This window comes from Nycticebus coucang, chromosome 22 (assembly GCF_027406575.1).
Source record: "Nycticebus coucang isolate mNycCou1 chromosome 22, mNycCou1.pri, whole genome shotgun sequence".
In the NCBI taxonomy this organism is placed as follows: Eukaryota; Metazoa; Chordata; class Mammalia; order Primates; family Lorisidae; genus Nycticebus; species Nycticebus coucang.
This window is the reverse complement of record NC_069801.1, coordinates 18,309,671-18,335,689: the sequence shown is the minus strand read 5'-3', so window position 1 is coordinate 18,335,689 and position 26,019 is coordinate 18,309,671. Positions and strand designations below refer to the sequence as shown.

The 26,019-nt window shown below is 48.0% G+C and overlaps 1 protein-coding gene across 2 annotated transcripts; it reads left to right on the top strand.

The window, feature by feature from the left end:
• Positions 1-5,247: 5,247 nt before the first annotated feature.
• IL22RA1 (interleukin 22 receptor subunit alpha 1) lies at positions 5,248-26,019 on the top strand. 2 transcript variants are annotated; one of them, XM_053575109.1, is made up of 7 exons: positions 5,248-5,424; positions 9,899-10,031; positions 10,885-11,063; positions 12,813-12,988; positions 18,960-19,098; positions 22,545-22,639; positions 24,061-26,019. In XM_053575109.1, exons 1-7 carry the CDS (start codon positions 5,382-5,384, stop codon positions 24,970-24,972), a joined length of 1,677 nt encoding a protein of 558 aa, XP_053431084.1. In that variant the 5' UTR covers positions 5,248-5,381; the 3' UTR covers positions 24,973-26,019. The 2 variants fall into 2 exon arrangements, with proteins under 2 accessions (XP_053431084.1, XP_053431083.1); XM_053575108.1 differs by having other exon boundaries at positions 5,250-5,424; positions 22,518-22,639.

Below are 26,019 nucleotides of genomic sequence, written 5' to 3'. Positions count from 1 at the left end.
ACAGGGAAGGTTTCCTGAAGGACGTGAACTTGGGAAGAGGTCTGAAGAATGAACAGGAGTTAGATAGGAAAGTGGGGTGGACAGAGTGTTCCAGGCAGCAGGTACAATTCATGCAAAGGCTCAGAGGCAAGATGATACGCAGTGTTTTGGAGAAATTTGTCAGGCAGAAAGCACTTTTCCTGGCAGTCTGCTGCAGAGAGACTTAGCAAGGAGAATCCGTGGCTGTGAAGGGCAAGCCTGTTAGTCAATGTCGGGCCCCTGTCCTGCATGCAGCCAGGTGGGGGTACAAAGAGACACCGGGGGCTCTTTGCACTGGAATGCTTTCTCCCTGACTGGGGACACGGCGCCATCACATTTCAGAGACCATAGAACTGAGGTTACTAGGGAACTTCTACCACTCGTGCAGCATTGAATACCTCCAGCAACCCAGAGCTTTTTCTGCCTCACGAGGCAGCCCATCCCAAACCCCATTGCAGTGAGAGCTCGGAGCTACTCCCTTAAATCAAAAATCCTGCCTCCCTTATACGTTGTCTCATGCCCCCTGGTTTTTCTTTCAGAGATAGTCACACAAAGGGGTCTAGACCCGTGTTTTTCAACCTTTTTTTTTTTTTGCAGTTTTTTTTTTGGCCGGGGCTGGGTTTGAACCCAGCACCTCCAGCATATGGGGCTGGCACTCTACTCCTTTGAGCCACAGGCACAGCATGCTTGACTCTATAGTAAAACTTCTGTGGCATTCTTTTTTTTTTTTTTTGTAGAGACAGAGTCTCACTGTACCGCCCTCGGGTAGAGTGCCGTGGCGTCACACGGCTCACAGCAACCTCTTAACCCTTGGGCTTACGCGATTCTCTTGCCTCAGCCTCCCGAGCAGCTGGGACTACAGGCGCCCGCCACAGCGCCCGGCTATTTTTTTGTTTTTGTTGCAGTTTGGCCAGGGCTGGGTTTGAACGCGCCACGTTTGGCATATGGGGCCGGCACCCTACTCACTGAAACACAGGCGCCGCCCTTCTGTGGCATTCTTAAATTGTGTTGATCAAAAAAAATATATATATATACTTACTGTGCTTTGAACTTCTTTTGAAAATAATGTAATTAATGATCTTTAAAATTTTTCTTGGCACACCAGTTGAAAATCACTAGTCTAGACCCCTCTTCATCCAGCCGCCTCTCAGGTGCTCGCGTCTCACACCCACCCCAGCATGAATCACTGAATCCTTTCCCGTCTCCAGTGTATAAGACAACCGAAGAATGCTGTTGGATGATGCCAACGTCAGAAGGCAGTGTAGAGCACAAGCTCTGAAAAGATTTTTAAAGTTAGACACGTATGGGATGGAGTTTTCACAAGGAGGCATTTTGCAGGAGAAAAGCCATCCTGGCAGGTTTTGAAGAGAGGGGAATTTGGCTAAGGAGGAGGTTACAGCCCAGACAAGACACAATTAGGTTTAATGCCTAGTTGCTTTGTTCAGTAACCTTGGTTTTCCTTAATATAAATTAATATATGTATATTGTTTTGGTATTAATGTATATTAATGCATACTAATGTATATGTAGTATTTCCAATAAGAACTTTAGAAAATGCAGATGACCAAAGGGAAGAGGATAAAAATCACCTGTAATTCTGCTGCCACTCAGAGTTACCTCTATTAGTGTTTTCATTATTTATTTATTTATTTTTAGTTTTATTTTTTTTGAGACAGAGTCTGACTATGTCACCCTGGGTAGAGTGCTGTGGCGTCACAGCTCATAGCAACCTCCAACTCTTGGGCTTAAGCAATTCTCTTGCTGCAGCCTCCCAAGTAGCTGGGACTATAGGCACCTGCCACAACGCCCGGCTATTTTTTGTTGCAGTTTGGCCAGGCCGGGTTTGAACGCGCCACCCTTCATATATGGGACCAGCCTCCTACCCACTAAGCCATAGGCGCTGCCCTTATTAGTATTTTCTTTTCTTTTTTCTTTTTTTTTTGAGACAGAGTCTCACTATGTCACCCTAGGTAGAGTGCTGTGGTGTCACAGCTCACAGCAACCTCCAACTCCTGGGCTTAGGCAATTCTCCTGCCTCAGGCTCCCAAGTAGCTGGGACTACAGGCACCCACCACAACGCCTGGCTATTTTTTTGTTGCAGTTTGGCTGGGACCGGGTTTGAACCCAACACCCTTGGTATACAGGGCCGGTGCCCTGCCCACTGAGCCACAGGCACCGCCCTTATTAGTATTTTCATATATGGCTGACCCTTTGAATAATTTGGGCATTGGGATGCTGCCCCCCTACACAATCGAAAACCTGGGTATAACCTTGACTCCCCCCAGACTTAACTACTAGCCTATTGTTGACCAGAACCCTTACCAATAACATAAACAGTATAACACATATATTTTATATACATGTATACTGTATTCTTACACTAAAATAAGCTAGAGAAGAGAAAAAATCATAGGGAGAGGGAAAATATTACTATTAATTAAATGGAAGTGGATCATCGCAAAAGTTTTCATCCTTGTCGTCGTCTTGCTGAGTAGGGTGAGGAGGAGGAGGAGGAAGAGGAGGGTTACATCTTTTCTCAAGGGTGGCAGGGGCAGAAGAAAATCTATGTATAAATGGACCCACACAGTTCAAAACCTTATGTTCGAGGGTCAGCTTGTTACCAAAAGTTTGGCATTTGTCTCCAGCAGAAGGAAAGGGAAGTTTATTAATTTGCCAGCAAATGAGGACTCCTCTTATATTGCCGCCATCCTATCTATAAGCAGAAATACAGGCCTGGAGAGGTGGCTCAGCCTGTAATCCTGGCACTCTGGGAGGCTAAGGCAGGTGGATTGCTTGAGCTCAGAAATTCGAGACCAGCCTAAGCAAGAGTGAGACCTTGTCTGTAAAAACAGCCAGGCCTCGTGGAGGTGCCTATAGTTCCAGCTACTAGGGAGGCTGAGGCAGCAGGATTATTGGAGCCCAAGATTTTGAGGTTGCTGTGAGCTACAATGCCCAGGCGCTCTACCAAAATACAGAGCTTTCAAAGGTAGTTTTCAGTTTCAGGTTATTGCTGTTTAACTGTAACATCTCTGGTAGAGACAACCTCAAGACCACAGCCTGATCAAATCCCTTGAGCCATGGTACGAAAAACAAAGGACACTCCCCTGTCTCTCTAATTACTAGCCTTGGGCAGGGATTCAGGTTTTAATTCCCCAAAAGGGAGGAAGATGTTAAAGAGACAACTTGTAAAACATTTTACCCTGTTACAAACTGGATATACTTCAAGCCTTTTTCCTGCACCTGTGTTGGGTATGTTTTAACCAGGCTTGTAGTTGATGTCAAGCTTCTTTTCATTTGACAATATATGGTGGATCTTTTTCCAGCATCATTTCAAAGGCTGCATCTGTCTTGTTCTGAGTGGACAAACCATTATTCATTTAACCAAATACCTATTTTCGGACATGGAGGCTGTTCTCATTTTTTTCTTTAAACGATTAGAAATGAAGTCTGGGTGTTCCCAAGTTCTTTAGCAATTCAGACATCTCCCCTTCCATTAATTCCTCATGACCATAAATCCTCAGAGAGAGAGGGCATCCAGCTCTTCCATCAAGTTCATTCCTCCCCTGCTTTTGTCAGTCCCCAGGGAAGGCTTTCATTTCCCATGTATCTGAAAGAGCCATGACTCATTGATCTAGCCAGCCAGTCACCCTGGTCCAAAGGCAGCTCCTCTTCTTAGGGTGTCCCTTCCTGGTATTTTGTAACTGGCGTCTCTGGCTGTGGTCTCCCCACACCACCTTGTCCCTGAGGTCATCAAAGATCCTGCATCTATCGTGGCCCATTCAGTAGCACAGTAACCTCTCGAGTCTTGCAGACCAAGAGAATTTTGTGCAAAGGAGTTGGTTCCCCAGCAGTCCAGGGAGTCACCACAGCAGGGAGCTGCTCCATCCTTTGAGCTGGAGGGAAAGGTGGGAAGAGAGGGAGTTGCCAGAACAAGGCACTGGCCATGTGACGGGAGCTAGAAAGATGGGGGAGCATGTCCCGCCAGACAGGCTGTCCAGTGGGAGCAGGAGCCCCAGTGAAGACACAACCGCCGTGGGGACGCCATCCAACGCAGAAAAAGAGAGGGAACCATGCCCTGATCTCTCTCTACCCACTCCCCAGCTTCCTCCAGTGGCTAACTCCAGCAGGAAGCAGTTGACACAGGAATCTACAAGATGTTGTTTCCTTCAATTACAGGAAACGACTGGCACAGGCCTAACCTTCATTTCCCCAAAGCACAACTTAGTTTTGACTGTTTTGTCAAACAAACTTTAGCAAAGGCTCAGGGCGGATTGCAAACAATTACAACAGAAAAGAAGAACTGAAACACAGATCCCTGGATATCACAGCCCGCTGCATGTAAACCCCTCCCCAGATCCCTCATGGGTCAGTTCCCCTGCTATAGGCCCCAGCCTGCCCCTCAGGCAGGCTAAACTGTCCCCAGGGGCAGGTCCCTTTGATTCTGTCCATCCTAACCAGGGTCCAGGCCCCTTCAACATGTCTGGGCCCAGGCAGAAGGAGAAAACCATTCCCTAAATACCCATCCCTTCATTAACATGGAATGACAGCTTGGGGAGCAGTTCCAGTCTTCACTGTCCCAAACCAAAGGCCCACGCATAAATTTTACCCCTATCTCTGACCCAGCAAAAAGAATCAGAATGACTAAAGTGAGACCCATTTCTTCTAACCTTTTCCATGTCTCAGACCCAAAGACTGAAGCTGACGTGCCAGGGCTTCCCTAGCCCAGTGACTTCTCTAGGAGAAAAGCTGTCCCCAAACCCAATGTCAAGCCTGGGGACCTGCCTTGATAGGGAGTGCAAGGAGAGTCATCGGACACCCTATATCTCCTCTGGCCAAAGCCAAGGGGTCATAGGTTTTCCTTTGCTGCAAGGAACATTCTGGAATGTACTTTTTTGCTCCCTTGCCTATTTTCCTCAGGCTAAATCCCCTGGGAATAGAATTACTGGGGCAAAAGATATGCAGGTGGCGCAGGCTTTTGCTTCCCAGTGCCAAATCTCCCTTTCACACTGCTGTGTAGCTTGGGTTATTCTCGCAGTTTCTGCCTCTCAGTTCCCTGATAAACCACTAAAGAGTCTTGAGGTGAATCAGCCACCAGACCAGATAAACAAGCCAGCCTGTCACTGTGCTGTTTTATGCACCTCGGAAGGGAACTCCCTTGGATCCCACCCAGAGCCTGAAATTCCAGAGCACACAGGCCCGGCACCTTTGGACCCCAGCTCCGCACCAGCACAGGTTCCGCCCGCCCTTCTCTCCCCGCCCCGTGCACGCCCGGGTGGAGCCAGCTGCCAAGGCAGCGAGACTCCCAGTCCTCCCCTGTGCACAGCCCGAGTGGAGGCCAAGAGAGGGCCCTGTGCCCAGCCCTGATGAGGATGCTCCTGACCATCCTGGCTGTGGGATCCCTGGCTGGTGAGTGACCATTTGCCCCATGGTTAAACTGCTCCCAACCCCAGGATGATCAGGGATCAGGGCTGTCTCCCCAACACCCTCCCCAGCCCAGCCCAGTCAGTTTCAGTTTCTGCTCTGAGAGGGCTGAAGGTGCCGAGTTCTCCTGGAGAAGCAGATGCCCATCCCTTCAGGCTCCTGGGGAGAATGGAGGGTGCCTCGGACCCGGGGTTCTTCCCTTGGGTCAGGGGAGGTGTAGCCCATTATCTGGACTGGGGTGCTGGATCCCTGTACCCCAGCAGATGGAGACTTGGCCTGGAGGAGGCAATCTTTGACCCCCTCAAATCATCGCGGTAGAAGTTGTAGCATCCCCTCCTCCGCCTCCGCCCTGGCCCAGTAGGGTGAATGAAGCTTGAGAACAGCTGCTGCCTCTCTCCTTGTCCCCCTGGTGTGGGGGGGATTCTTTTGGCCCCTCTTGCTAGATCTGAAAGAGCATTTTCTGCTGGAGTGGCCAGGTCTACTAGGCTAATAGGTCTTCAGATATCAAAGGCCTCTTGAAAACAGGACTAAAGGGCATAATTTTTGAACCCAGTGAAGTGGAGTTTTGAATTCACCACTATGGAGAATGTTACGAGACACTAGACCATGTCTTCAGTCTTGAGATGTTGAATGAAATTCAGGGAACTTTCTCAGGAGGGGCCCTGGCTGAAGGAGGGGAGGGAGTATGTCCTCACAAGGTCCTTCTTGCTCAAGCTTCTTGCCTCTTCATACTGTCCCCACAGTGAGGGCTGACATGATACTGGTGCCACCAGCACTGCCCTGGCCCCTCTAGGCTGGGCCCCACAGCCTCAGTCTGGACATTCCCAATACTCTGGGTCCATGATGGGCAAGGGGGACCTAAGGCACCCCCAAGACGTGTCCTTTAGAGCCCAGCCATCCTGGTTGATCTCTAGACGCTACTGGCCTCTTAAGATGAGCCCTTAAGAGAGTGTTGGTGGTCGGTAACTCCAATCTGCAGACCCAGGTCCCTCACGCCCAAATCTCAAGCTGGATCCTGAGCATGTGGAGTTGTTTTTGTTTGTGTGTTTTGTCTTCACTTTCCAGATGGTTGACATGACATTGTTTTTCCACTCAAATGTGAAAAAACAAGTTGCCTTTTATAAATCCACCAGCCTGCCACCCTCTGCACAACACGTGTCTCCCAGGATTTCACAACGTAGACTTTCACCTGGGACGTGCAGAAATGCCAAAGGCTGAGAAACGGATAAAGGATTTGGGAGAAAAAGGAGCAAGGAAGGCAGGAGAAGAAGTGAGAATTTATTACTCCTTGGAACCCCCTAAAAGAAAAGGGCAGGCCAAGGTCTACTCACCCCAATTCAGGAAGCCCACTTTAGTTGCCTCTTGAAAAGTGGTGCCGGGCGGCGCCTGTGGTTCAGTGAGTAGGGCGCAGGCCCCATATGCCGAGGGTGGCGGGTTCAAACCCGGCCCCGGCCAAACGGCAACAACAACAACAACAAAATAGCCGGGCGTTGTGACAGGCACCTGTAGTCCCAGCTACTCGGGAGGCTGAGGCAGGAGAATCACCTAAGCCCAGGAGTTGGAGGTTGCTATGAGCTGTGTGACGCCACGGCACTCTACCCGAGGGCGGTACAGTGAGACTCTGTCTCTACAAAAAAAAAGAAAAGTGGTGCCAACTCCACCCTACCCAGGGCCCTGTGCCTCCCCAAGGTGCCCCCGCCTTAGCTACCAGCACCCCCACAACCCAGATGGCCTCCCCAACCCCACCCAGGATAAGGACCCCAGCCAGCAAACATTCCCACTGCAAACTCCAGTCCACCTGCAGACAAACCTTTACCACCTCCCAGTCCCCTCACCCCCCGCCCTTCACCCACAACCCCACCTGAAGCCAGTATTCAGGTCTGGCCTCACCTGGACTTCCTTCCTCAACTTTAGGCTCAATCCTGAGTCCAGGACCCCTCCCTCCAGAAATGACCCCAATCCCACCCAGATTTATATCCTTTAAGGCTTGTGCCATTGGGGTTCAATGACACAGCTGTCACACTAGGTGGAAGCAGTAGACTAGCCCCATGCTGTCTCCAAGGCCCCGTTCTGGGGACTCCTCCAGGAAGCCTGCGGACAAAGAGTTGGGCAGATCAATCCAGGTTCAGAAGAGAGTGACCTTCAGTTTAGCCCATGGATGTACAGCTGGGAGGACTGTCGTTTCCCAGTCCCCACAGGTACCTAGGGACCCCTCTTGCAGAAATACTACATGTAGACTTGGAGAGGAGGAATAAAGAGCAGTCCATTTCCTGGGCCTGCTGGTGACCTCCGCGTGTCTGTGGGAGGAGAGGCAGGTTCATACCAAAGACTTGTGTGCAGGTGAGGCCTCAAGGCCGTGTTAGCTCAGCCTGTTTCTTTCCCACCCCAGCAGACCAGGCCCTCTGGATGTGCTACTGTTTTCTGGCACCTCCTTTCTCTCTGCGGCCCAAGCTGGAGGGCTGAGGCAAGAGTTTTATAAGTCAAGAGCTCTTCAGAGGCAGCAACCTCACCCTCTACCCCCGGCCCCTTTGTGGAGCTCAGACCTCTACAGCTCTTTGTCTTTCCAGGCAAGGCCCAGACTGGATGAGAGGCTCGTGCACTCTCTAAGGGCCAGCTTCTCCCCTCCTGTCTCCTCCCAACCCCCCTTAAACTGGTACCTTTGCCAGGGGCTCATGTAAACAGAACAGCCCCCTCCCCACATGGGGAATCTCTGGCTTTTCTGAGTCTCCTACCTTAGACTCACACATACACATGAGGACTTACTATGTGCTGAAAGGGTTCCCAACATTGCCCCATCATATCTGTCCCAGAACCAGTCCGGCTCTGTCACATTAGGCAACAACCCTCTCTCAGCCTCAGTTTTTCTCATCGTTAAAATGGGGAGAATGATAGCAGCCATCCCATCAGGTTGTCAAGACGATTTAGCAAAGTCAAGGTCTTTGCCTGTAAGAGGCCGTGCATTTCACAAATGTCACTGCCACTGTTATTGTTTACCTTTAGGCAAGTTGAATTATTCCTATTTTAGAGAGGAGGAAACTGAAGTTCTTTTTTTTTTTTGTGATTTTTGGCCAGGGCTGGGTTTGAACCCGCCACCTCTGGCATATGGGACTGGCGCCCTACTCCTTGAGCCACAGGCGCTGCCCGGAAACTGAAGTTCTAATCGCTGAAACAGCTTCCCTAGGGTTACCCTGCCTGTGTGCGGTCTCACTCAGCATCCTGCCCTCCTGCAAAGTGGGGGTGAGGTGCCTTTGCCTTTTAAGAAGCCTAGTGGATAGGTAAGCATTGGCCAAAATCCACAAAGCTCTCCTCCACCATTGTCTGAGATGATGGACTTCGGGAAAGTTACTTCTTAGTTATTTTATTGATAGTTAAATGTCTCTAAAATCAGGGTAAGGTTTGACCAACTACAGACTGTCAAAAAGTGAGTGACAGACAAGTGTTGACAAGGATATGAAGAAACCAAACCCCCACCCCACGCCCACCCCCCACAAACACTTCTGGTGGGAATTTAAGGTGGTGCAGCCACTTAGCTACTTTGGAAAATAGTTGACAGTTCTTCCAAAAGTAGAGCAGCCATATGGCCCAGCAATTCCACTCCTATGCCCAAGAGAACTGAAAATATATGTGCACTTAAAAAGTCATACACAATGTTCACAGTAGCATGTTTCGTACCAGCCAAAAAGTGGAAACAAGTGCCTGTCAACTGATGAGTGGATAAACAAAATGGGGGAAAGCTGTGCAAGGAAGTCAGTACTGATTTGTGCTGCCATATGGATGAACCTTATTGAAAACATTATGCTAAGCACAAGAAGCCACACAGAGAAAGCCGTAGAGCCGTAGAGCTGAGCCTCTACATGGAAAGTCCAGAACAAGCAAATCCAGACATGGAAAGTAGGTGGTCAGAGGCTGTGACAAGGGAGTACCTGCTAATGGGGACATAGTTTCTTTTAGGGGTGATAAGTAAAAATGTTCTGGAATTAGATAGTAGGATGACTGCTCAACATTGTGAATATACTGAGAAACCATTGCACTGAGCAATTGAAAATGGTGATGGTGGCCAGGTGCTGTGGCTCACGCCTGTAATCCCAGCACTTGGGAGGCCCAGGTGGGTGCTTGAGCTCAGGAGTTCAAGACCAATCTAAGCAAGAGCGAGACCCCAGCTCTAAGAAATAGGCAGGCATTGTGGCAGGTGCCTGTAGTTCCAGCTAACTGGGAGGCTGAGGCAAGAGAATCGCTTAAGCCTAAGAGTTGGAGGTTGCTGTGAGCTGTTGAGAGTGACAAAGTGAGACTCCATCTCAAAAAAAAAAGAAACTGGTAATGTTTATGGAATGTGGTATAACTCAATACAACAAAAAGAAATGACCGGGAGCACTGTGTCCCCTCTCACTGGCTCATTTGTAGAAGGCTGAGGCCAAGGTCTCCGAGCCCCTCTGCTCACCCTCCTCCTGCCCTCCTACAGCTCCCATTTCAGAGGACACCTCGGATCTTCTTCAGCACGTGAAATTCCAGTCCAGCAACTTTGAAAACATCCTGACGTGGGGCAGCGGGCCGGACAGCACGCCAGACACAGTCTACAGCGTCGAGTATAAGACGTAGGCATCCCCCTCTCTCCGCCCACCTCCTTTCTTTGCTTCTGCTCCAAAGCCAACCCCTCCAAGAAAGTATCTCCCTTGGCATTCCCTGTGTCCCCATGCCACCCGCCAAGACACAGCCCCTCCCAGATAAAGCTTTGTTCCTTTGTGTTTCTTTTTCAGAGGGAGGAAAAGCTAACGGTTAAAAGCCTGGGATCAGGGTGCCCGAGCTTGACACCAACTCTCACCTGTACAACCTTGGGCAGCCAAGGTTCAGTTCTCCAAGTCTCAGTTTCTCCACCATAAGTGAAAATAACAACAGCACCTTCACCCTATTATTGCTAGGTAGATTAAACAAGATGGTGAAAGTCATTAGCACATGTGCCGGGAAAATGTTACTAATAAATTACCAATAATCATTTTATTATTATTGGTGAGAGCAGGCAGGAAGCATGGCACAAGCTCTGGAGTCCACAGGGCTGGCTTCCGTTCCTTGTCTTAAGATACTTTCCTGTCTCTGAGTCTCAATTCCCTCATCTGCAAAATGGGGATGGCAGGGCCTGCCTCAAAGAGCTACAGTGACAGTGAGCCCAGAAGGTGGACTCAGACCGGCTGGGTTCAAGTCCTAGCTTCTCATATGTGCATGTCACACCCCGGGCACATTTCACTTCCTCGAGCCTCATCTTCCTCATCTGCAAAAGAGGGAGACTAACGCTCAGGCCTGGGAGGATCACTGTGAGAGCTTAGTGAGGACCTGTGTCACTGAACATGCTAAGTAAACATGAGAGCGCCCTGTCATTATTAATAAAAGAAATCACAGGCCTAGCACTGGCCTGCTTCCTCACGGAGGCCGCCGTCCCTCTCTCGCCTGCAGATACGGAGAAAGCGAGTGGCTGGCAAAGGAGGGCTGCCAGAACATCACCCGCAAGTCCTGCAACCTGACGGTGGAGACGGGCAACCCCACAGAGTACTACTATGCCAGGGTCACTGCTGTCAGCCCAGGAGGCAGGTCTGCCACCAAGATGTCGGACAGGTTCGGGTCGAAGCAGCACAGTGAGTAGGAGCCCCTGCTGGTGTCAGGGGAGGGGAGTTGTTTGGGATACAGAAGGGGGATTCTTCTCCTCTGGGGGGCTGGAGGGCTCAGGAGGGGCTCTTGGGGAAGCAGAAGTTGGGGATGTGGCCTTTAGAGAAGCTGTCCCCTCCACCGACTAGGGCATGTCCCCATTGGGTTTGTTCACTTTTCTCCACCTAAACCCCAACCTCCCTAGTGTGGACCACCCTCATCTCCTGGCTCCTAACTTGTTTTCCCCAGGTCTCCCTTAATACCCTCCAGCAGCTTCCCATGACTCCTAAAATAAGAGCCAACTCTTTGTTGTGGCCTAAAGGCCCTGCCTATCCCAGTCCTCACCCCGCTGCACCTCTGACACGTCCCACCTCGGGCCCTCACCGCTCACAGGGTCTGGGGGCTCTTCCATGACTGGCTCTTTCGATCCTTAAGGCTTAGCTTCAATGCCACCTCCTCATCAGACAGCCCCAGCCCCAGCCCTGACTATTTAAGCAGGCCACCACTGCGATTCTCTGATCATGGTCTTCATAGCTCAGATCTCAATCTGCAGTCACTGTATCTGCCTGCGCCTGTATCTGCCTCTCCCTCTAAATGCAAACTCTGGGGGGACACGCGTGGGCTGTAGAATCGAGCACATTCCCAGCCCTTGACATGACACCTGGCACGTAGAAGAGGCTCGTTGCGTAATTGATGAACAAAAGAATGAAGAGATTTCAGTTGCCCAATTCCTCCTACAAGCTAAGAATGTGGTGATTGATGTTCACCAACTGACTTTACGTTTGTTAAGAAAATTAAAGATAAAATGAAATAAATGATTGTGTTTTCCCTCCCTGGTTTATTCAATTAATCCAAGTCCATTGAAGAAAAATTTGAAAAAATATAGACATATACCCTCCTCAAAGTCAGCCTAAATAACTCAAACATCCAAACATAGCTGTCATTACTGGCCATTGTATCTACTATCTCATCATTGGGTGGTGGTTTTTTGCTTTGAGTCCCCCCCCACACATATATCATGATTATCATGAACATTTGCCCATGTCGTTAATATTTTTCCACAACTTGATACTTCACAATGATCCATTCTATGGAGATGCTCTAATTAATTTACCTAATTTCCTTTTTTGAGGACATTTAGCTCAATTTTTCAATTTTATAAGCAGCACTGAAGTGAACATTGTTCTGGCTAAGATATTTTAAATTTTAGAGGTCAACAGATCTTTGAGGGATTTTAAAATTAGGTACAAAGTGAGTGAAGTCCGCGAAGGCCTGAAATTGGATGCAAGATTTTTGTATATGTACATTGTGGGGAGCGAAGATCTATAGTGCCCATCAAATTCTCAAAGAGGTCTGGAAACCAGTAAAGGTCATTTGTTTTTTTTGGAAAATTCCATCTTCAAAGTGACTAAAGTCTTAGGCCTGGCCTTTGATAGCATTCTGGCCATCAGTAGTATTAGGCCACCTCCCCTATGCATACTGGCCCAAACTATTACTTAGGATATGTAGTTGACTCATTGGTCACTGACAGCTCCAGAGCTGTCACAGCCAATAGATTAGGGAGGAAGGATGCAGGAGCTGGGATGTGTGGGGACAGGGACAAGGGTGTGACCAACCTGGGAAGCTACTGTCCCTCACCCTGGATTCCCCTATTCGCCCTTGGTCATCCCTTTGCTAGCCTTAAACCTAAACACCAGCTGCTTGCAGAACTTTTCTCTTTTCTCTTTCCCTTTCTCCAGCCACCATCAAACCACCTGATGTGACCTGTATTCCAAAAATGAGATCCATTCAGATGATTGTCCATCCGACCCCCACACCTATCCACCAGGGGGATGGCCACCAACAAATGCTGGAGGATATCTTCCCTGACCTGTTCTACCACTTAGAGCTCCACGTCAACCACACCTACCAAATGGTATGTGCATGTTGCACCCTGGGCCTTCCCTGCTGGGACACTTATTCCCTCTCAATTAGATCTGCATTGCTTTAAGTAGAAAGGAGACGTGTTATATAAGTGAACATTTCCCAAAACATAGCTTGTGGGAGGCTCTTGGAAGCTTGGCAAACATCAAGAACCACAACCTTCCTCTTGTAGATTCACATACACAATAGTATGCTAAGGCTCTGATAAGTCCTGCAGAGCCAAGACTAAAATTTCAATTTTTTTTGAATACAACTTCTCTCAAATTTGTTTAACCAGAGAAACTACTTTTTTGCATAAGACAGTCTTTTTTAAAAATCAAATACCTTCTCACTTACTGGAGAACAACTTCTATTAGCATCCTCAGGTATTCACTTGAGAAAATGCTGGTATCAGTTTCCAATGCTGCAGTGCTTTTTGCTGATTCTTCACTATTTTCAGGAACATATATACAGGCAATGTCTCAAGAGCAATAATGATGAAAGGTGGAAGGCAAGGCAAGGGCATAAATTGTCAAATGATGTATAAATAATTTTTTTCTTTTTGGACCCCCAAAATACGTGGTGTTTTCCCCAGCATGTGCCACTAATCCGTAATTTGGTTGAATGAATATTTTTTTCCTACTCTGTGGTTCCTGCACTCAAAGAGCTTATAATCTAGTTGGGGTGGGGGAACGTAAAACAAGAATTCAAATAGCTGTAGAGAGAAATAAGGGTATTGGGAGGTGGGGCAGGATGTCAGCTCAGCAAGATCTAGAAGACTTTGAGGAAACTTACTGGGGCCAATATAATTTCTGAGATATACAAGGTAATATATGTATACTATGTCACTTAATCTTCACTATAGCCCCTATGAGGTAGGTGTTATTTTCTCCATTTTACAGAAAAGAAAAGAGGCTCAGAGAGGTTAAGTCACTTGTTCAAGATTGTTCAGCAAGTAATAGTGTGGACAAGATTCAAATCCAGTGCTTTTTTTTTTTTTTGTAGAGACAGAGTCTCACTTTATGGCACTCTATAGAGTGCCGTGGCCTCACACAGCTCACAGCAACCTCCAACTCCTGGGCTTAAGCGATTCTCTTGCCTCAGCCTCCCGAGCAGCTGGGACTACAGGCGCCCGCCACAACGCCCAGCTAATAAATGAGCATTTCATATTTTTTGGTTGCAGTTTGGCCGGGGCCAGGTTTGAACCCGCCACCCTCGGTATATGGGGCCGGCGCCTTACCGGCTGAGCCACAGGCGCCGCCCCAAATCCAGTGCTTTTTAAAGACCATTTTCCCCCTTCCCTGCTGGCCCATACTACCCCACCATCATCAGACAGAAAAGCAGAAAAACTTAAGACACTTTTGAAAAGTACAAAACTGTTTGATTTGACTGGAGCACCAAGTGATATAAATGCTTTCCCAAAATGAGTTCCCAAACCAGGAGTGCCTGTTTAAAACATAGATTTTGGGGCCCACTTCGAATCTGCTTGATCAAATATTTACCATTGCATCTCTGGAATCTGAATTTTAGTAAGCAAAGTGTTTCTTCCCCACCCTGAAGTTTGAGAACTGATGTAGAGGAACCTTGGAGATAAATCTGAGAAGACCAGCTGGGACCCCGCTGCACAGGCCTGGAATGGTAGATGGAGAAATTTTTCCTTAGTTCAGCAGTCAGTGGGGAGCAATTAGAGATTATTAAGCAGGGAAAGTCCTTATCACAGCTATCTTTTGGTAAATGTTTGGGGTTTTACTAAATATATTACTGCTATTGATTTCTAATCTAATTCAGTTAGCGGTCAGAGAACAAACTCTATTTGACTTCAGTTCTTTAAAATGAATTGACATTTGTTTTATGGACGAGCATATGGCCTATCTTGGTGAATGCTCCTTGTGTAATACATTTTATAGGTAAGTGGAGTGCTCTATAAATATCAATCAGGTAAATGTGGTTAATAGTGTTATTCAGATCTCCTACATCTTTCCTGATTTGGGTGAGGGGCAATTATTCTTTTAGTTGCTGAGAATATTAAACTCTTCAACTCTAATTGTATATTTGTCCATTTTCCCTTTCAATTCTGTGTACTTTTGCTCAGTGCGTGTTGAAGCTCTATTATTAGACACATACACGTTTATGATTGTTATATCTTCCTGATAAATTGACCCTTTTATCATATGAAATGTCCTATTTTATCTGTAATGATACCCTTTGTATTGAAGTCTACTTTATCTGATACTAATATAGCCACTCTAGCCTCCGTATAGATTGCATAGTATATCTTTTTACATTCATTTATTTTCAACCTATCTGTCTCTTTATATTTAAAATGCACTTCTTACAGACAGCTTCTGGCAGCCTTTACCTTTTTTAATCGAGATATAATTCACACAATATAAAATTCACCCTTTTAAAGCATAGAATTCAGAGTCTTTTTTTTTTGTAGATTCACAAAGTTGTGAAACTAGCACCACTATCTAATTCTATCTTACCAATCTATCTTCTAATGCTCTATTTCTTCTCTTATTTCCAATGTCATTAAAATCATTCAACAGTTTTTTTTTTTAATTTCAGATATTATAGTCTATTTTTCTGTTCTGAAGTTTCTGATGTTATTTTTATATTCTACTGAGTTTTTTTTTTTATTCATTCAGTATGAGCATATTTTCCTTTATAACTATGTCCTTGAGCGTAGTTATATAGCTGCTTTAAAATCGTTGTCTGCTAGGGTGGCGCTTGTGGCTAAAATAATTGTCTGCTAATTCCAACATTTTGGTCATCTTGAGGTCAGTCACAACTGATCGTCTTTTCTTCTGAATATAGGTCACATTCTATCTCTTTTTGTGTATGTCTAACAATTTTGAAATGTATCCCAGATGTTATGAATGACTTGTTGAAGTGACTCTGGATTCTGTTATACTCCTGCAAAGATTATTACTTTTTTTGTTTTGTTTTGTTTTAGCAGGCAGATAATTAGGCTGAATTGTGAACTCTGAAATTTCAGTTCAGTTTTTTTCCTTTTTTCCTTTGCCTGGGCTCCTTAGAGTCTACCCCATTCATGCATTCTTTGGGGGCTGGTCAGAGATTTGGGCAGAGTTTATACAAAGGATTTGGGTTTCCTTCTTTATTATCTCTCCTGTGGTTCCTTCTCTCATTTTCCAGTTGCTGTGATTATTCCAAATCTACCTTCTGGCTATTCAAGCCTGTAAGAATACAGGTTTTCTATCTTGGTTTTAGCTATCCCACAAGGTATAGGTAGGGGTCTTCCCTCAGTTTAAAAGACATTTAAAAAATGGACAAATCCCCCATTGCCATTCCCTTTTTCCTCTCTCCAATACGTGCCTACATTTGTTTACTCTTCAATGCATTTAGGTAGTTGATTTTTATTATTTATTTATTTATATATTTTTTGGAGACAGAGTGCTACTTTGTCACTCTCAGTAGAGTGCTGTGGCGTCATAGTGCACAGCAACCTCAAACTCTTGGGCTCAAGTGATTCTTTTGCCTCAGCCTCCCAAGTAGCTGGGACTACAGGCACCTGCCACAATGCCCGGCTATTTTTAGAGATGAGGTCTCCCTCTGGATTACACTGGTCTTGAACCTGTGAGCTCAAGTAATCCACCCTCCTCAGCCTCCCAGATTGATTTTTATTTTGGTCAGAATTTATTATAGTTATTTTTGGGAGAGTAAGTCCAATAGAAGCTATAAATTACTAGAATCATAATGAAAAAAAATCAAATGTGGAAATGAAAGTGAGATTAGGGTGGGAAGTCAGACCATTGCAAAGATATAGGCTAAAAATAACAAGGGCTCAAGCCAGCACAGAGGCAGTAAAAAATTGGGGGAAGGAGGAAGCTTGGGGTCTTAGCAACCATCCTGGAATTGTATACCATGATGTTTAATGTGCACAATTTTAATCATATGATTTTCACAAAACAATAAGTTACATTAAGTTTATAGTTCATCATTTATGTATTTCTTCACCCAATTTCATTCCTCACCTTTTCCCTACAAAACAACAAATTACCCTAATCCTTGGCCTCACATACCTGGAAAAGAGAAGCCAGAGCTAAAATACAAAGAGCCAAAGATAAAAATTCTTAGGGCTGAGTGAAGTGGCTCATGCCTGTCATCCTAGCACTCTGGGAGGCCGAGGCAGGAGGATCACTTGAACTTAGGAATTCAAGACCAACCTGAGCAAGAGTGAGACCCCCATCTCTTCTAAAAAAAGAAAAAACAGAAAGAAAGAAAGAAAAAAATTCTTGGCTTTTAAACTCCTAAGAACACAGGTCCTGGCCTTTTTAAAGGAAGATGTATGAATCATGTAAGGGCAGTTAGATGCAGAGAGTATGAGAGGGGATTTGTCAAAATGGCTGTAAGGTTTGGATGTTGGAGGCTAGAAAAAGAAGGATGCTAGTAACAGAATTAGAGAATCAGAAATGGGAGTGGGTTTGAGCTCTGGGATGGGATGGATCCCAGAGAGCCAAGGTCAGCGTGTTTGGATATGTCAAGTTAGAGAAGCCCACACAGTGTGATCCAGCAGGGAGCCTACGTTCCCCTTCAGAAACTATCATTCTTCCTAAGCTAACTTGGGGGGTCATCCACACATTGGCACTCACAGGAGCCCCGGGTTCAAATAAGATCACTAGGTAACTAGAGGGTGTGTAAGAAAGGACAAAAAAGGGACAAAGTGAATCTTTCAGAACGACAGGTGAGGGGCTAAAACTAGTGAAAGGGCAGTCAGGGAGGCAGGAAGAGAACCAGAATGGTGGAGTGGGCAGCCAAGGCAGAGGAGCTGGGGGTCAAAGAGGTTAGAGATACACAGAGGCTCGAGAACTAAAAAACAGTTCTATCAGCAAGACCGGCAGAGGCAAAGACAATTTAAGCAAGACAGATGTTTCCCAGGGCCTGCAGAGCCAGGTGGGCAGCAGGGAGAGATGAAGTGTGGACGGGGAGGCAGGGGCCAGGGCTTTAGCCTGTAAATATGGGTAAGACCATCAGAGGATTCTGAATAGGGCAGCATTGTTGTTGGGTTATCTTTCAGAAAGATCCCTGCAGCACCAGGCTGAGTTGATAGATAGAGGCAAACCCAAAGACAGGTGACAGGTAAGGAGGCGACTGCCAAGTCCAGGCTGAAGCATCAAGGCCTAGTTCAAGCAGAAGCAATGAGGAAGACAAGCAAGGGATAGATACTCAGAGTTTTTGATGTTTAATAAAGAACAAGAAGGTTGGCGGTACCTGTGGCTCAAAGGAGTAGGGCGCTGGCCCCATATACTGGAGGTGGCAGTTTCAAAACCGGCCCTGGCCAAAAACTGCAAAAAAAAAAAAAAGGAAGGAAGGGGGCTGGGCGCAGTGGCTCATGACTATAATCCTAGCACTCTGGGAGGCTGAGGTGGGTTGATTGCTTGAGCTCAGGAGTTCAAAACCAGCCTAAGTAAGAGAGAGACCCGGTCTCTACTAAAAATAGAAAAAAATTGCCAAGCATTGTGGCAGGTAGTGTGTAGTTCCAACTACTTGGGAGGCCGAGGCAGGAGGTTTGTTTGAACCCAGGAACTTGAGGTTGCTGTGAGCTGGGCTGATGCCATGGCCCTCTAGCCTGGAAAATACAGTGAGATTGTGTCAAAAAGAAAAGAAAAGAAAGAAAGAAGGAAGGAAGGAAAAAGAAGGAGGAAAAAGAGGGGGAGAACTGGAAGAAGGAGGGGTAGCGGAGGCCATACAGTGGCAACTAGCATGTGCAGACTCCTTTCTGTGCACAGTGTTCCACGTGGAAGATCCACCAAACGTGGGGATGAGTTGCCTTTGGGAATAAAGCAAAGGGAGAGGGATGGGAATGGAGGGACAGGCTGACCTGCCAGGCTCTTCCTGGAGCTGCTGATGGTACCATTTTACTAAGCACAGTTACCCAGGAGGAGGACTGAGCCAGCTTGCTTAGGCTCCCTGCGGAGACTGACATGTAAGAGGGATCGCTCTGGGTTCTCTGTCAAATTCAGCACCTTGAGGGGAAGCAGAAAGAATTTGAGTTCTTCGGCCTGACCCCTGACACGGAGTTCCTGGTCACCATTATGATTTTTGTTCAAACCTGGTCCAAAGAGAGTCCTGCCTATGTGTGCCGAGTGAAGACGCTACCAGGTAAGTTTAGCTGAACCCAGTGGAGGGAGCTGGAACTCCTGAGTTCTGGTCTTAATTGCACTCTTTCCTCTCTGTAACCAAGGTGAGGCTTGGCAGTGCTCCAGAACACCACAGGAAGGTTGTTAGTGTATTATTAAGGTCTTTGTTTATCCATAACAGAGTTAGCTGATGGGTTATCACAGCAAATGCTTAATTCTCACCCTCCGGCCTATGTCTGGATTTGCTCTCTGACAAGCTTTGTGTGTACCCTGGCAAAGTAAACTCGCCTTAATAGTCACCCAAGTGAGACATATGGTGTGTGGGGGGGGAATCTGCAGGGTGGAAGGAAGAAAAGATAAAAAGGATCCCTCAGCATTTCCGACTGCCAAGTGATAATAATGGTGATAATTATAACTACCAGCCGGGTGTGGAGGCTTAATCCTCTAATCCTAGCATTTTGGGAGGCCAAAGCAGAAGGATCGCTTGAGGCTAGGAGTTTAAGACCAGCCTGGGCAGCATAACTAGACTCCCATCTCTACAATAAATTTTAAAATCAGCCAGGCATGGTGGTGCATCCTTGTAAGTCCCAGCTACTTGGGAAGCCAGGGCAGGAGGATCACTTGAGCCCAGGAGTTCAAGGTTGCAGTGAGCTATGATCATGTTATTAGACTCCAGCCCAAGTGACAGAGTGAGACTCTGCCTCAAAATATTAAAATCATTTTTCAAGATAATTAGTGTTGCGTGACCCGAGACGCAAACGAGCAGCAGCTTTGCTGTAGGTGTGAACTCGCTCCTGTAATTATTAAGTCAAGAAACAGACTATACACCGTGGGATGGCATATAGCAAAGTTCTTTATTCCAAGTTTAAGTTTTATACTCTTCCAGTCACATACACACCTAATCCATTATCTATTAGCTGAATTTTAACTTGAAAGGAAATATTTATCATATCAATGTAACCACTAGTGTCATAAATCCCTTCCTCTAAACAGTGACTAGTTTTCTGAGCAGGGCACAAAGACGAAAGTAGCCACAGGGGAACAGAGTTAATAGAAGAATATCTTCAAGCATTCACTCAGTTTACTCTGTATGAAGTAATGACTGTGACCTTCCTTCAGGGCAGAGCACCTATAGACCTCTGACAATATGTTGTTAACATATGTCAACCCTCTGGCCCGTATCTCTGAGGAAGGGTGGCATGCCCTTGGATCTCAGGCTTCACGGGGTGTACTGCTTCAGAGAAAAGGCCTGAGGAATTTTACAATTCCAAAAAAGCCTAACTCTTCAAGTAACCCAGGTGGGTCCAAGCCTCTTAAGCCTCTGGAAGAAAAGCATGTCATTTTAAACTCACACTGAATTTACTTTGTGTGCTTGATGTAGGATAAGTTTATTTCTAAATATTATCCTACATTTAGCCTTTCTGCGGCCTGGCGCTGTGGCTCAAGCTTGTAATCCTCTCACTCTGGGAGGCCGAGGCAGGTGGACTGCTTGAGCTCATGTGTTCGAGACCAGCCTGAACAAGAGTGAGACCCTGGTCTCTACCAAAAAAAACAAAACAAACAAAAACAAAACTGAGGCAAGAGGATCGCTTGAGCCCAAGAGGTGAAGGTTGCTGTGAGCTATGACACTATGGCACTCTACCCAGGGCGACAGCTTGAGACTCTATCTCAAAATAAATAAATAAATAAATAAAAATTAGCCTTTCCGCCATGCTAACCAGGGACCAGGTACTACATGGTGCCATCCTCATAAGCAGTCTATGAGGTAGGTGCTAGTCTCAGCCTCATTTTACAGATGAGGAACCTGAGGTTCAGAGTGGTTAAGTAACTTGCCTAAGGTCACACAGGTGTAACAGCGTATGTGCTCTTATGCTGTCATATGCTGTCATATGCTGTCATACACTCTCATACACTCTCAAGCACTTCCATACCCACCATTATGGTAAGGGATGGAAGGCAGCCTAATTCTGGAAACCATGTTCTCACCACTGCACTGCTATAGAAATAGTTTTGAGTCATCTGCTCAGGGAGATGGTCTCTTTCTCTGGCGTACTGAAACTCGACTCTGATCATAAACATCATAATGTTTTTATTAGTGTTTATTTTCATAGACAGATAGAAATGTCACAATTCCCAGAGCTACAAGTTTAGAGAATGAAAGTGATAGCTGTGGATTAGATGATTAGTCATCAGGCTCAGACTCATGATGTCAGCAGGTGATCTCGGTTCCAGCCATGCCAACATTTAGAACAGAGTTTCATTTGCGAGCTGGGCACAGTGTGTGGTACAGCGGAAAGCGAGGTAGCGCATGAGGAGTGGGAAGGCACCGTCGGTCAGACAGCATTAGCTCACCGTGTGCCCTGGGGAGGCACTCAGCCTCTGGGGGCCTGATCCCTCCTCTGACAAGTGAGACTCCTGATGCCAGGCTGTGTTGATAAACAGAGGCTGGGCAGCTGCCAGAGGCTGGTCCCTAGGGGTAACTGGCTCTGGTCCAAAGCTTTATTCAAAACTTGACTCATCAGTTTTCCCAGGAGCCCACAAGAGACTGATTTCTCCACCTGAATCCCAGTGCACTAATTCGTAGGGAAGATTTGCCTCATGGAATAGCCAGTGCCGGCCATTTGCCTGGGGCATGCCCTTCCTGGGGCCAGGGGCCACTGTAGAGAGCAGAATAGAACTTGGCTAGAGGAGAACTAGAAAAAAGGATCCTACTTTATGGGCACTAAGCTGGGTTTGTGACCATCTCTCTCCCTGGGCTGAACTAGACAAATCTCACCTGTTTCTGCCCATACTATCCCACCCTGCCTTTTTTTTTGAGACAGAGTCTCACTATGTCACCCTTGGTAGAGTGCTGTGGCATCACAGCTTGCAGCAACCTCCAACTCCTGGGCTCAAGCGATTCTCCTGCCTCCACCTTCCAAGTAGCTGGAACTATAGGTGCCTGCCACCACGCCCGGATATTTTTGGGTTGCAGTTGTCATTGTTGTTTAGGAGGCCCGGGCCAGGCTGGAACCCTCCAGCTTTGGAGCATGTGGCCGGCGCTCTACTCCCTGAGCTATAGGCACCGAGCTCCACCCTGCTTTTTGACTAAGTGTAGACCACTCTACCTTTTTTTGAGACAGAGTCTCACTTTGTCACCTTTGGTAGAGTGCCATTGCATCTTAGCTCACAGAAACCTCAAACTCTTGAGCTCAAGCGATCCTCTTGCCTCAGCCTCCTGAGGACCTGTTCCACTTAACAGTGTAAAAACACAATTTGTAAATTCTGACTCTTTAGAAGTGCAGTGTGTGGACTTGCATTCGTGAGCTTGCCCCTGCTCTGTGAATACGAAGGGTAGGAGAGGCCTTCTAAGCCTGACCAGCAAGGGTTTGCAGCAGCCACACATGGGACTTGGCCAGATCACAGCCTCACATCTCCTCCCTGGCCCCTTTGCTCACCCAGATCGGACATGGACCTACTCTTTCTCAGGTGCCATCCTGTTCTTCATGGGCTTCCTCGTGGCTGTGCTCTGCTACCTGAGCTACAGATATGTCACCAAGCCGCCTGTGCCTCCTAACTCCCTGGTGAGCCGTCCCCTGGGGCAGGAGGGAGAAATGTGGGTGGTGGTGGGACTCCAGAGCAGCAGAGGGCACAGGCCCAGAGACCCCTGGTTCTCCCTAAGGTGCTGCACATGTAGTGAGCTGAGGTACGTTTTCTCCTCTCCGGAGCTCACAGTTCAACCTAAGTCCACAGACTCAACAGGTCTCGGCGTGTACTAAAGAGAGGCAGGTGACAGGGCCTGGTGGCTCACGCCTGTAATCCCAGCACTCTGGGAAGCTGAGACAGGTGGATTGCCTGAGCTCAGGAGTTCCAGACCAGCCTGAGCAAGAGCAAGACCCCATCTGTAAAAATAGCCAGGCGTTGTGGTGGGTGCCTGTAGTCTCACCTACTGGGGAGGCTGAGGCAAGAGGATTACTTGAGTCCAGGAGTTTGAGGTTGCTGTGAGCTGTGACGCCTTGGCACTCTACCGAGGGCAACAGAATGAGATTCTGTCTCAAAAGGTGGGGGCGGGGGACTGATCAAGAATAGAGGACATGGAAGAGAAGTGAGCTGCAAAGTAGTAAGGATCAGGAAGCATCGGGAACCGTGGGTTTCACACCCATCGTAAAAGGCAGACATCACCACTGAGCGGGGATATAGGCCCAGTGTTGTCTGATCTTTAAATTTTCTGAGAGAAGTCCAAATTTCAGATTGTTATGTGAAATCTCCCAATTGTCAAATATTCACCACTAATTTTTTTTTTTTTTTTTTGGTTTTTGGCCGGGGCTAGGTTTGAACCCGCCACCTCTGGCATATGGGACCGGCGCCCTACTCCTTGAGCCACTGGTGCTGGCCACCACTAATTTTTAAAATGAAAATCCCTATGTAAGCTTCACAAATCACACCAGTAGCCCTCGGCTGACCAATTAAGCAGCAAGGTCCTGCCTGCCCCACAGAGCCCCCTGTGCAGCCATCTGTGGTGCTCAGAGCCAGTTCTCACCCATCCAAGGGACACAGGAGCTCTGAGGGTGTTTTGCCTAAAGTCAGAATCCAGATGAACCACTTTCTGTAAAACTCCCAGTCTTCCCTGGTTCCCCTGCCCTTGCCATGTGCCAAGAAGCAGTGTGGGTCCTCCCCAAGACTGTGCCCCAGGCAGCCCCAAATCTGGGTCATTTAATCCCTGGACTATCTGCACCCTGGAGAAGCCAGAGCCTAGCTCTCACTCCCTGAGATAACCCAGACTGCAGAAGTGGCTCTGGCCGGAGAGCTGGGAGCTCGGTCCCCTGCACAGGTGCTGGCATTTAGAAGACGCTCTGAGCAGACAGATGTGGGGCAACACATCTTGAAAAAGCCCTTAGATGCCTCCCCACCCCCTCAGCTTCCCTGGGGAGGACCTCACCCTCCCACGTCACTAGCAGGGAGCTTAGAACTGTCCCTAATGGGGTACACTCTTGTCCCTCCGCAGAACGTCCAGCAAGTACTGACTTTCCAGCCGCTGCGGTTCATCCAGGAGCACGTCCTGATCCCTGTCTTTGACCTCAATGGCTCCAGCAGTCTGGCCCAGCCTGTCCAGTACTCCCAGGTCAAGGTCTCCGGGCTCAGGGAGACCCCAGGAGCTCCACGGCAGCACAGCACGTCGGAGATCACTTACTTAGGCCAACAGGACATCTCCATCCTCCAGCCCCACCAATTGCCACCACCTCAGACACTCTCCCCACTGTCCTGTGCCCCAAAGGCTGCTCCCGAGGTTGGACCCTCATCCTACGCACCTCAGGTGATCTGCGAAGCTAAACCCCCATTCTACACCCCACAGACTGTCTCTAAGGTCCAGCCTCCCTCCTACACCCCTCAGGCCACTCCCGATGGCTGGCCCCCTTCCTATGGGGTATGTATGGAAGACGCCAGCAAAAACTCCTCCCCTATGACACTCAGAGATCTCAGGCCTAAAGGTCAGCTCCAGAAAGAGGCATCTGCTGGCAGCTGCATGCCCAGTGGCCTTTCTCTGCAGGAGGTGACCTCCTTGGCTACAGAGGAATCCCAAGAAGTAAAGTCTTTCCTCCAGCCTCTGGGGATTTGCATGGACAGAGCATCCGACCCCAGTGGGGAGCCAGAAACACCACAGTACCTAAAGGGCCAGCTTCCCCTCCTCTCCTCTGTCCAGATCGAGGGCCACCCTGTTTCCCTCCCTTTGCACACTCCTTCCCTCGCCCGTTCCCCTTTGGACCAGGATTCAAGTCCATGGGGCCTGCTGGAGTCCCTTATATGTCCCAAGGATGAGGAAAAGACCCCAGCCCCTGAGGCTTCAGACCTGGAGCAGCCCACAGAGCTGGATTCTCTCTTCAGTGGCCTGGCCCTGACGGTGCAATGGGAGCCCTGAGGGGAGAACAGGTCAGGCGTGGGGCTTCCTCCCTGTCCCTACCTGGAATCACATCCTTGGCCATGAGTCCCATGCCTAGACATGCTGCACACTCTGCGGCCCAGCCCCCTGTGGGTGTCCATGAGAGAACCAGCAGAGGAAGACGCAGGGCCTCCTCCCGTGAGTGAGCTCCCCCTAGGAGCAAAACAGCACAGGGAAGACGGTGGCCAGAGGCGCTCTGGGGGTGCAGCAGGAGCAGACGAGCCCTATGCAGAGCCCAGCAGGGCAGATCGGGGCGGGGTGGTCACAGTGCAGGGAAGTAATGCAGGAAACCCCCGGAAGAGACCCAGCACCCCACCTCCTTATACACCAGGCTCAGAGTTCTCAGGGAACCTGCCTGTTGTACCCCACTTCTGGCCAGCTTCATGATCAAGTTTGATAGAGAATGAGGCCCCTGCCTTCTCTGTGATTGCCCAAAGGTGAGAAAAGAGCTGAGAAAGGACACCTCCCGGGAGGTCAGGCAGAACCAGAACAACCTGCACTTCCGCCAAAGCCAGAGCCCCAGGAGGGCAACCCTTCAGGGAGGGGTGCAGCCTGGGGCTCTTTCCCAGCCAGGGCCACCACTGCCTGAACTTGCACCATTTCAACTGTGTTTCTCTGCTGGAGGCCTTCCCTGCAGTGAAATGCAGGTCCACCAGGGAGGGAGACACGGAAACCTTTTCTGCAGGCAGGTGTTTCATACCTTACCCTGTGAATGAGGTTTGAAAGGAACATGGAGCCACGTGGCCTCTGGAGACAGAACAAGAAACTGCATTTACAGTACAACTTGGGGAACTCGGCCTCAGGTTCGGCCCATCTGGATTTAAATCCCAGCCTCACCACTTACAGGCTGTGTGACTTCATGCAAATGAATTGTTGCTCAATACCTCAGTGTCCTCATCTGTAAAATGGGGATAACAATACCTACCTCACAGTGTTGTGATGAGGATGACATTGAATGATGTCTGCAAAGTGCTTACTATGCCTGGTACGTGGGCAACGCCCAGCAAATAAATAGCTATTTCCTGT